This window comes from Felis catus, chromosome B4 (assembly GCF_018350175.1).
Source record: "Felis catus isolate Fca126 chromosome B4, F.catus_Fca126_mat1.0, whole genome shotgun sequence".
In the NCBI taxonomy this organism is placed as follows: Eukaryota; Metazoa; Chordata; class Mammalia; order Carnivora; family Felidae; genus Felis; species Felis catus.
In genome coordinates this window covers 103,981,073-103,993,357 of record NC_058374.1, presented here as the reverse complement: position 1 = coordinate 103,993,357, position 12,285 = coordinate 103,981,073, and the positions used below count along the sequence as shown (strand labels likewise).

Genomic DNA, 12,285 nt, shown 5'->3' with positions numbered 1-12,285 from the left:
ACTCCAAGCTGTCAGCACAGAGCCCAATGCGGGGCTCGAACCCACAAGGGCGAGATCATGACCTGAAGCAAAGTCGGACGCTCAACTGACTGAGCCACCCAGGCGCCCCCTTTTTATGTCAATTTTTAATAATAAATGGTCCAGGGTTAAATTTGTTTGTTGATTAAAATTTGAGAACCACTGCATTTCACCCTCAAGTAAGGATTTGTTGATCAGCTTAGCTTAATCTCTGTTAACAACCTTGGAGAAGTGCTGGGAATGATTTTAAGAATATGGATTCTGAGTCACATCTCAGTGTAGCCCAGATTCTAGAGCCATGTCACTGAGATTCAAATCTTAATTCTACAACTTAACTGTTTCCTTGGGGAAGTAATTTTAACTCTATTGGTCACAGTTTCCTTTTCTGTAAAACGAGGATAATAGTACCTATCTCATAGTGCTGTTAGGAAGAGTAAAACGCTGGGTGCGGGATGGGCTAAATGGGTGATGGACATTAAGGAGGGCACCTGTTGGGATGAGCACTGTGTGTTGTATGTAAGTGATGAAACCCTGGGTTCTACTCCTGAAACCAATACTACACTGTATGATAACTAACTTGAACTTAAATAACTTTTTTTTAAAAAAGAGGAGGAAAATGTTTAAATAAGTGTGGTACTAAATATTATGTATAACTGATACTAATATTATAAGTAGCATTTTTATTTAAAATCCCCAGGGTGTAGGGGGATGGGCTAAATGGGTAAGGGGCATTAAGGAATGTACTCTTGAAATCATTGCTGCAGTATATGCTAACTTGGATGTAAATTAAAAAAATAAAATCCCCAGGGTATATCTTAAGATTCCATATCAGTGATTCTCACTATAACTATACATTGTAATCACTGAGGAGCTCTGCAGATCCTGATGTCTAGGCCATACCCCAGAGCAATGAAAGCAGAAATATATGTAGGTAGGATCTAGGTATGGGTTGTTGTGTTTTTCTTTTTTTTTTTTTTTTCCCCCAACGCTCCCAGGTAACTACAGTGGGTAGCCAAGACTGGGAACCACTCCTTGTCATTTAAAAGCTCTCCGGGTGATTCTGATGATCAGCGAATACTATCTGAAAGGGGTCTACTGGTAAATGGACTAGGGATTAATCTTTATTGAGGGAGGAAAGATTAAGAGCTCAGCCTCTGACCAGGAAAGCCTGCAGAGCACAGAGCTATTATAAAAGTACTGAATGTTGAAGGAAAAGCTGCTAAAAGAAAAGCTGTGAATGGAATAAAAATAAAAGGCACAGGGTTTAGAATCACTTAGATTCGGACTCCAGGCCCAGATCTCCTGTTTGTTAATGAGATACTTAAAACTCTGTAGAAGCCTCAATTTTCTCATTGCAAAATGTGGATATTTACTACCACATAAAGGTTGTTGTAAGGAGAAAATGTAAAGCTCTTAGTATACAGTGACCCCTACTTCATAGACATTAAATAAAAGTTTATTGTTATGGTTGCCTTTAGAAACGAGGACTCTTGGGGCGCCTGGGTGCCTCAGTCGTTTAAGCATCCAACTTTGGCTCGGGTCATGATCTTGCTGTTCTCGCGTTCAAGCCCCAGGTCAGGCTCTGTGCTGACAGCTCAGAACCTGGAGCCTGCTTTGGATTCTGTGTCTCCCTCTCTCTGCCTCTCTCCCGCTCATGCTCTGTCTCTCTCTTTTTCTCAAAAATAAATAAACATTAAAAAATTTTTAAAAAGTGAGGATTATTGTATAGCTAAAATTAACAACACAGGAAACAACAATGTTGGCAGATGTGGGGAAACAGGAATCCTCTTACACTGTTGGGAATGCAAACTGGTGCAGCCACTCTGGAAAACGGTATGGAGGTTCTTCAAAAAGTTAAAAATAGGGACGCCTGGGTGGCGCAGTCGGTTAAGCGCCGACTTCAGCTCAGGTCACGATCTCCCGGTCTGTGAGTTCGAGCCCCGCATCGGGCTCTGGGCTGATGGCTCAGAGCCTGGAGCCTGCTTCCGGTTCTGTGTCTCCCTCTCTCTCTCCTCCTCCCCGTTCATGCTCTGTCTCTCTCTGTCTCAAAAATAAATAAACGTTAAAAAAATATTTAAAAAAAAAGTTAAAAATAGAACTACCCTACACCCAGCAATTGCACTACTAGGTATTTCCCCAAAGGATACAAAAATACTAATTCGAAGGGATACACACACCCTGATGTTTATGGCAGCATTATCAATAATAGCCACATTATGGAAAGAGCCCAAATGTCCATTGACTGATGAATGGATAAAGAAGATGTGTGTGTGTGTGTGTGTGTGTGTGTGTGTGTGTTACTCAGCCATTAAAAAGAATGAAACCTTGCCATTTGCAATGATCTGGGTGGAGCAAAGGAGTACGAGGCTAAGTGAAATAAGTCAGTTAGGGAAAGAGAAATACCATATGATTTCACTCATATGTGGAATTTAAGAAATAAAATAAATGAACATGGTGCAGGGGGCAAACCAAGAAACAGACTCCTAACTATAGAGAACAAAGTGATAGTTACTGTAAGGGAAGTGATAGGGGGATGGGTTAAGTGGGTGATGGGGATTAAGGAGGGCACTTATGAGCACTGGGTTTTGTATGTAAATGATGAATCACTAAATTGTACACCTGAAAAAAAAAAAGATTGTAATAATATTGTTTGGTGACAGATGTTATCTGCACTTATTGTGATAAGCACTGAATAGCATATAGAATTCAAGAATCAGTATGTTTTATGCCCCAAACTAATATCACACTGTATATTAATTATATTTCAATAAAAATTACATTAGTAATAAAAAAAAAGAAGTGCGGTTTAATGGAATCCAGAGTTTGAGAAAGCGTGAGGGGGCAAAGGTAATACCCAGCATTTGCTTAGGTAATGAGTAGGGGGATGAACCTGAGAAATGGTGGGCCAGAGGAGGAGTGGGTTTCTGGAAAATATTCTTGAGATCTTCTTGCTTTCATTGTTTGTCTGGCAGCCTCCCCATCCTTCCCTAATATTCCTCCTAGCCTGAGCTAAACTAGTTAGCCCAAACTTCTATATTAGTAACCAAATTTGGTAGAACAGTTTCATAAAATAAGTGCAAGGAGGTTCTGAATAGGAACATTGTGTGGACTCGTAACTAAACTACGCACACTTTATTGCATTAGTTTTAAAAGCAAGCATTTTGCTGACTCAAAGGCTTCTTTTGCTCCCTTCCAGGTCCTGGCCTTGTAGGTTTCTGGTACTTTTACAGAGCTAAAAGGGATCAGAATTACTTTGAAAATTCCAGTCTCGTATCCAGTTTATCCACTCATCACCTCTTTGTAGCACCAGCCAAGTCTGGGCTGGAGGGATCTGATTTCTCCCACGTTAGGTTCTTAGACTTCTTTTGGCTTTTACCAACTGCTATATATCCCGTAACCTCATACTGCTCGATTCTCTTGGGTGGGTACCGACAAGATGGGTCAGGCTCCAGTGGGCTCCGCTGTCCAGTTCTCTCCCTCTGATCACATAGGCATAGATGGCAGGCAGACCACCAAGTCCATTGCGTTTCCTGTGCACCCAGGAAAGAGTCTAGTCTGCCTTTGTTCAGGCACCCCCAGTGGCTACCATTGGTTCTACTGTGAACACTTTTCAGTGACACAAGGGAAGCAAAGACAGTACTGTGACCCCAATTAGTGATGTGACACTTCTCCATGGATTTTTTTTTTTTTTCATCTCACAATTACTGTTTACTCAGGACTGGAAAAGGCCTATGATGTAATGTGACAGGGCTGGCCCAGCCTTTATTTTTTATTTTTTATTTTTTATTTCTGGCCCAGCCTTTAATAGGATGTGCCTGGTTTCCTTGATCGCCTTTTTTGAATGATATATCTTAACCTTGAATGGTCACAGGAATCATCTGGAGCTTAAACAAACAAACAAACAAACATCCTGATGACTGGATCTCAGGTTTAGAGATTTTGATATAATTAGTGTGGGGTAGCAGACTGGTTTAAAAACTCTGCAAGTGATTCTAGTGACAGCCTTTGCTAAGGAACACTGTTTAGAATGGGGTGGTACTTAACACTAATTACTTTCATCCATGGGCTTTTATCAGTCATTCTGAGACCCTTGGAAAAACCCCATTTAGTGTTATCCAGGGCATTAAAGAATAATGAAAAATCATTTTATTTACTTTCTCAACAAATGGGGTCTGTGAACCGGCAACTTTGGAATCACTTGAAGTGTTTGTTTAAAAGGCAAATTCCTAGGCCTTACTTTCACAACCTTCTGAATTAACCTCTCTAAAGTGGGGGTGGGAGAGGGGTCATAAACATACATTTTAGTAATTTCCCCCAGGCGACTGTTAAGCATATTCGTGGTTTAGAGCCATTAATCTGTACCTGAGTTCTTCAACCCTGACTGCACATTAGAATCACATAGGGGCTATAAAGATACCCATGCCAAATAGACCAGTGGTTCTCAACCTTGGCTGCACTTCAGCATCACCTGGAGGCTTTTTGAAAGCCTCATACCCAGGCGTTATCTGCCAATCACATCAGAATCTCCTGGGTGGGATGTAAGCATCTATGTTTTTTTTTACAACTCCCTAAGTGATACCAATCTACAGCCAAGGTTGAGAACCAATATTCTTAAAACAATTTTTTTTAATGTTTATTCATTTTTGAAAGACAGAGAGAGACAGAGCACAAGCAGGGGTGGGGCAGAGAGAGACGGGGGCACAGAATCTGCAGCAGGCTCCAGGCTCTGAGCTGTCAGCACAGAGCCTGATGCGGGGCTTGAACCCACAAACCATGACATCGTGACCTGAGCCGAAGTTGGATGCCTAACTGACTGAGCCACCCAGGCGCCCCTGAGAACCAATATTCTGAATATTCTGGTATAATCTGTGGGGTGGGGGGGAGATGAGTCCCAGGTGCTAATAATTTTTAAATGTACCTCAGATGAATGTAATGTGCAGTCAAAGTTGAGAACTCCTGAATATTCTGCTTGGTGTCATTTTCAGCTTTTCTGAACTTCCCTCAGTGTGGTTACTCAGTGCCCTTTAGCCTACAGATGCAGGCTTGCCTCCTTCCCCACACCAGATCCATGCCAGTCTTGACCAAGGTTCATAGTGATCTGGAGGTTTAGTCTCATGAGAAGTTATGTGTCCACCTAGACATAAACCTCTAATCCTTTGAGTTAGTTTCATTAATTAATCTATTGCTCATTCTGTAAGTGTGTATCAAACACCTAATATTTGTCTAGTACTCTGCATTGAACAATGGATACAATGACAAATAAGATATTGTTCCTGGAATCTCAAGAAGCTTATAGATTTGCAAGGGTAAAGGGACGTGTATACATGCAACAGAGGTGTAGCGTTGAGTAGTATTTATTACAGTGGCTGAATGAAAAGAGAAATGTAGAACATAGACATAGACATGTCTAAGGAGATGCTACTTAAGCCAAGTCTTCCATACATGATTTAAAACACCTTCCATGATATGATATCTCTCTACTTCATCTCTTGCTACTCTTACTCTGGTTCCAATTTCAGCCTGCCTAATTCTTTTCAGTTCTCTGAATGCCCCACACTCTCTTACAAGACTTCAACCTGCATTTATTTGCCTAGAACACTCTTCCCATTTTCCCCACCTGCACCTCCTACCTAGGATTCTGCTTAGCTGTTACTTCCACGAAGAGATCCTTCCTGACCTCCTGAGCTATGATAAATGTCTTTGTTATACATTCATCCACTAACCTTAAGCAATTTTTTTATAGGACAAGCCCATTTTATTGCATGTCTGTGACTCCTCCCCCTCTCCCCCCCCCCCCAAACCTATAAATTTCATGCAAGTGACAGCAACCAGCTGTCCCCTTCACCACTATGTCCCATGCATACTGCAGTGTCTGGCCTTATTGGATGAATGAATTAACTGCATTCCAGGAATAAGGGATGATATGTGCAAAGCCATATAGGTATGGAAATCTGTGGCATGTCCTAGAATAAAAAATATTTTGGATGGCCAAAGTATAGAATGGGCAGGAGGAGGTTTCTAGAGATGAGTCTGGAGAGGATGGTTATTAAGGGCCCTGTATGTAACCCTAAATGATCTGAACTTCACCCTGTAGGCAGTGGGAAGTCAGAGGTTTTATGTGGCGGAGCATAATAGTGAGGTTTATCATTCAGGATAATCACTCTGGTAGCAAGGTGGAGGATGGAATGAACAAAAAAAGGCTAATTTAAAAAACAGTTGGGAGACGTTCCAGTAATACAGGTGAAAATAATAAAGGCTTTTCTGAAGTAATCAAGCGAAAGGGCTCCATTCAAAACGTACATTTCAGATAGAATATACAGCTCTTACTGACTAACTGCATGTGGGGGTGAATGTGAAAGATGATGTTTAGCTTGGAGGACAGGCTTGGTAGGAATGCTATTCATGGAATTATGGAATAAGGAAAGAGAAGAACTAGTTTCAGGAAAAAAATTAATGAGCTCAGTTTGTAACAGTTGAGAGTTCCACATACCTGTAGACATCCATGTAGTCTTTTGTGTAGTTAAAAATGCATACGTTCTTAGCTTGGTAACTTATTGATTGTGGATACCGTTGGTATTGTCTAATTGACTACATTGACTTCCAATTTATGCACAAAAAGACAAACTTTTCAGACTGGCAGTGTTGTGTTGATTTCGTGATTTTTGCTTCATTGGGCCACAATTAACAATCAGTTGGCAATACTTCAAGGGAGAGTCTCCATTAAAGTCACTCACTAGTTATTTTCTTTGATAGAGACATATATGTATGCCAATCCCACCCAAATTCTGAGGAGGTAATGATTTTATTATAGGTAGCAATGCTGTTATATTTTTTTTTCATTTGATTGTGAGTTCAGAAAGGAAGTATGTCTTAACTTTTCCAGTTAAACTTAGTGCCAAGTCTAATGGGAAGAGAAATTAGTGGATGGATGGATGGATGGATGGATGAATTTATAATCTGGCAGGGATATGGGATGCTTTCTGGAGCTAATCACTTAGAAACTGAAAACCTTCCATCTTAAACATAAATGCCTAAGTGACTGCATTGAGTTATTAACTACAACAGATAGAAGAGGTCACCGTAAGCTATTTTTAAAATGTCCTTTCATCGTATCATTTTCTCTAGGCACTACAAAACCATCCTGGGAATTTTAAAGCTATGGGTATAAAAGACAATGTTTCTTGATACATTAACCTTTGATATTCTCCAGCAAAAGATGAGCCTTTAACTTATTATTGAATTTTTTTTGCTTGGTACTGTTCTTAGAAGCTGGTAGGTGGGTACACAATCAGATTATTTTAGGAAAATAACCTTATGGACCATATGAAGAGGCTGGAGAAGAAATGACTCTATTTGGATAGAGGGGAGATGATGATAAGGGCTTGGAATAATAATAGCCATATGGAGAAAGCCCATTCATTCATAAATTTATTCATTCCTTCCTTCATTCATTCATCAAATATTTATTCACTGTATTATACTATGGGGATGCCAAGGTGACCCAACTAAGATAGAGTTTGGGTAAGAGTTTGAATTGTAAGAGTTTATAGATAAACATTTGTTATATTAATAAATGTAAAATTGCAGATGTGATAAATGTGGTATGGGAAAGGAAAAGTCACACTGAAAACAACATCTCAGAGGTAAAATTGACAGGCTTTCTTTGGTTATTGAGGTATCGATGAAAGACACGCTACCTCTTCTTTCCCGAAATAATATTCAAACTGATTTGCGTGACAGAGAACATATATGAAATGCCATTAAAGAAGGTGTATTCAGTGACTAATTGTGTAGAACAAATTAAAATGACTTTTTATCAAAAGATGATATCAATAAGCTATGAATTATAAGTTCTGATTTTGCAATTTATTCCACTTACTCATTACACCATCCCATTGGAATGATGGTACTTTGCTGATAAGAGACAGTTGACTCTAGATCCCTCTATTTTGATTTTTTTTTAGATGTCGCCAGAGCAATTGAATTACTGGAAAAACTACAGGAATCTGGAGAAGTACCAGTGCACAAGCTACAATCCCTCAAAAAAGTGCTTCAGAGTGAGTTTTGTACTGCTATTCGAGAGGTATGACACTAAAATTTTAATAACGATATTTAGCTATATGTCTCCTGAATAGAAAAGATGTCTTTTCCACACAAACAGTTGAAATAGTTAAGATTGGAACTACATCTTAGCTTTCTGTTTTTAGCTGCTTGGACAGATGATAAAATATAATTTAGTCTGCTAAATTCATAAATTAGATCCAGTCAGGATTTATACAGTCATATAAAACCAAATGTTGACTTTATGGTACCAATGAGGTCACTGCCTCAGCAGGTAGCTGTTACTTACTTGCAGTCTAAGTTATTTAGTGGTCACATGAAGTCATATGGATACTCAGTTCAAAATAGTCATAATTAGTGGGGGATTGTGCTTTTCTTAAAACAACATTCAACTGAACCTTAGATAAATCTGGAAGAGTAAACTCCTACTGACTAATGTTACAGTTATCCAAACATTACTGTCTAGTGCAATAATGGAAAATCTCTGAACAGACTGATATGCCCCTCTAACAAATCTTCGCGATGCTTTCCTTGCTAGAGATTTTAAGAAGCCTAACATAAAACAAGTGTGTAGAAATGACTGTTTGAATCTTGTATTGACTTGTGGTGGAACTGACTAGTTCACTAATTAATTTAATTGTTAAAATAAAGTTCATTCAAGATGTATATACCATATTGTTTCTTGAATAAAATAATATTAAGTCCATCATTTCTTCCCCACCAGCTACAAAGTAGTAATTCATTAGTTAGGACCTGAAGTCCATAACTCCAGCATATTTGCTCTGCTAGAAGTCCCCACTAATGAATTATTTACTGTCATCTCCCAAACCAGTTGAACCCAGTGACTTTCTGGAGAGTTTGTTGTAGCAGAGGACATACACTTGCCAAGGAATACTTGTTACCAACTTCCTTTCCTTTTTGCAACTCTACCTGTGGCCAATGCATATATTTTTACCTCAACAATGCTAATATATGAGTAGTCACTACATAGGAAAGACCCAGGTGACTAAGACAGAGACATACAAAACTTCTCTCACTATAGATTTAAACTGTAGCCTAGGGGTGTCTGAGTGGCTCAGTCAGTTAAGCATCCGACTTCGGCTCAGGTCACGATCTCGCAGTCTGTGAGTTCGAGCCCCACGTCGGGCTCTGGGCTGATGATGGCTCAGAGCCTGGAGCCTGCTTCTGATTCTGTGTCTCCCTCTCTCTCTGACCCTCCCCCGTTCATGCTCTGTCTCTCTCTGTCTCAAAAATAAATAAACGTTAAAAAAATTAAAAATAAAATAAAATAAACTGTAGCCTATCCAGTGAGGTACAGTTTGGATTTTGCTGAGATTTGATTTAGACTGCTTGTGCTAAATCTTTATCAGGTGAAGTTGTTCACTATTTGATTTTTGTTTATGATGAACACAGCTTAAGTAAATAACCATAATTGTGTCTCCAAATTCTAACCTATGGGTTTAACCAAAGGCTGAAAGGAAATTTCTGAAAGCGTATGAGTTCTCGGCCACTGACTGCTCAGTGGGAAAGGTATAGATATGTGGAAACCCCGTGGGCCTCTTTCAGGTCAATTCCTATAGTCACTCTGTAGATCAAGGTTAAATCCCCTACACGCTCTTTTCTTCCTTCACAGAGTGCTTGCTACTCCCCTGAGATTTGATGGCCGACTTTTCATTTTTAGATATTCTATCAACTCTTTTACTTTCCACAGAACTAACTAAAGGATAGGACACATCAAATGTGTATCTCTGCTAAGTGGGAATTTGGCATGTGAGCAATGCAAAGTCTCTACCTTTGTGGAATTTACATTCCAGTGAGAAAATGATGATAAATAAATATGCAATACAATGTCAAAGGGTGACAAAACTATGGAAATAAAAGAAGCAGGATTAGGGGAAGTAGGAATAAAGCTCTATGAAGTTAGGGTGGTAGGAAAATAACCTAACTGAAGTAATGGAACAGGTCACAAGTATCAGTGGGATACAGTGTTCCAGGTGGAAGAAACCACAAGTACAAAAATCCAGAGCCAAGAATGATCTTAGTCCATGGAAGGAAGATCCCAAAAGCCAGAATGTATGCAGTGAAATAAGCCAGGTAGGCTTCCCAGAGGCAGCCAGAGAGCAGATCACATGAGGCCTTGCATGCCGTTGTTAGGAGATTGGATTTCATTCTAAGCATGATAGAAAGCCCTTGGAGAATTTTGCCTTGACCTGATTAGATTTTTAAAAGGTCTTTCTGAATGCTGTGAGAATGCAAGTGTGTGGGCAAGAGAGGAAACAAGAGAGTCCAGTAACAAAGTAATGAGTAGATCAAGTGAGAGATGTGATGATGGTTGCTTGTGTGATAACAGTTTAAGCTGTGGGAAGTCTTCAGGTTCAATGTGTGTTTTTTGAGAGTAAAGTCAACAGGCATTGTTGATGCATTGGATGTATGGATGAGAGAGCAAGTCTCAATCGCCTTTTAGGTTTGGGCTTGAACAATTGGATGGATAGTTACATAAGGAAATAGAATCTTTGCATTTGGACCAAGTTTGGAGAAGACTGTCCAAGAATTCTGTTATGGACAAAGCAAGTTGATGATGCTTTTCTGACATCCATGTAGAGAGTCTAACAAGCATCTAAGTCTGAAGCTTGGGGGAGAAGTTGGGTCTGGAGATATAAATGTGGTATAGATATCTGTTCAAATAAATGCACAGACCTTTTTCTTTAAAGAGTTTACTAACAAAAAAGAGAATAAGGGTAAAATAGAAAAGAAATGAAGACCTTGTATAGGCATTATAAATATATCTTTCAAACCCAGTTTGTGGTAGGTGTCCTATGTGCATCATTAGTGGTCCATGGAAATCTATAACTGAATTATGGGCAGTCCAATACTTTCAGAGGGAAAAAATCATATAATTTTTCTGCTTTACATTTTATAAATTTGGACTAGCAAGATTAATTTTAGATTCATACTAATGCCCTTATAATAATTTTGTCCTTTAAGGGCAATGCATGTTGTACAGATATTATTTTGATCAATTGATCTTGACCCACATTTTACACTAGTTTTATGATATTATTCATATTTAAGTTTGGAATGTTCCTCATTATTCCCATTATATCACTTTACATTAACTACAGGAAGTAATGATAAAAATAGCAATAGGTATTCAATAATTCTGAATCATAGAATAATATTGTATATCTATCTAGTGAAAAGTTCTTCAATAAAAACATAAAATATGAACCCATGTTGTCAGACAGGTGACTGCACAAGCCGGTAAAGAAAAGTGCAGCTGGGAAGTATGGCAATATACAGCAATAAATATCTGAAAATTAAATTTTCTTGAGTCAAGAATCCTTTCCCTCCTGGTTTCTTGGGTACTGACTGTTCTACTGGCATGAAACCTTTGAAGGTTTAGTTTCCTATTCAAGTTATGCTTAGAATCTCGATGGTTAAATTAATTGAGTTTTTTCAGGAATATTTGTTAATTCATACTTTCCAGTGTGACAGTTATTAATTTTGTCGTGACAGGTAGAGAAAGGACAAAGAACTACATGGGCATCATTCTTAGTTGCATTCACCAGAGCAAAAACAGATAAAGGTCATTGTCAACAAGTCTGTGAAACCCAAATTATGCAAAAAAAAAAAAAAGGGAGAGAATCAGTTGCCAACTCTTTAAATTGCCATACACCTTACACTAGTGTAACAGTAGTTATAGTTACATGTTGAGGCAATCCCGTGTTTTGCTTTACATTTGGATGAAACCACTGAATCAGCTCTTGGCCTGTGGGTAGCACTTATATGGGAAGAATGGTTTAATGAAATTTTACTTTGTTTTTTACTGAAAATGAATGATTAAAAGAGATTAGATGTTTTCTCTACTTAATTATTCTTCTGTAATCTGTAATAAAGGTAGAAAAAATCATGTTGAGACCAGTACTGAAACAAGACCATTTATGTACCCAACTAACATTGATGTATTAATAAACGAGTTTCATTTGAATGCCAATCCACATACAGCTGTAGCCATAGAATAAAGGTAGTAGATGGCACTACTTACCTTGATATTTTACTTTCTGGTTGAAGGATCTCAAAGGACCTGATTAATAGTTAAATTGCACCATTCTGTGTAAGTAATTTTGGGGTACATGGCGATAAATGGACTGACACATGATGTTCCTTTTCCCATAGTGAGAGGTACCAGCTGACAAGAGAAAGTTC

General features: G+C 38.7%; 1 protein-coding gene across 2 annotated transcripts in view; it reads left to right on the top strand.

The window, feature by feature from the left end:
• The window catches only part of LIN7A (lin-7 homolog A, crumbs cell polarity complex component), a 125,978-nt gene that overhangs the window by 34,317 nt on the left and 79,376 nt on the right, over positions 1 to 12,285 (top strand). For both annotated transcript variants that reach the window (XM_023257278.2, XM_003989077.6), the window contains exon 2: positions 7,983 to 8,101. In XM_023257278.2, the coding sequence (XP_023113046.1) occupies positions 7,983 to 8,101 (119 nt within the window). The remainder of the gene's footprint in view (positions 1 to 7,982; positions 8,102 to 12,285) is intronic.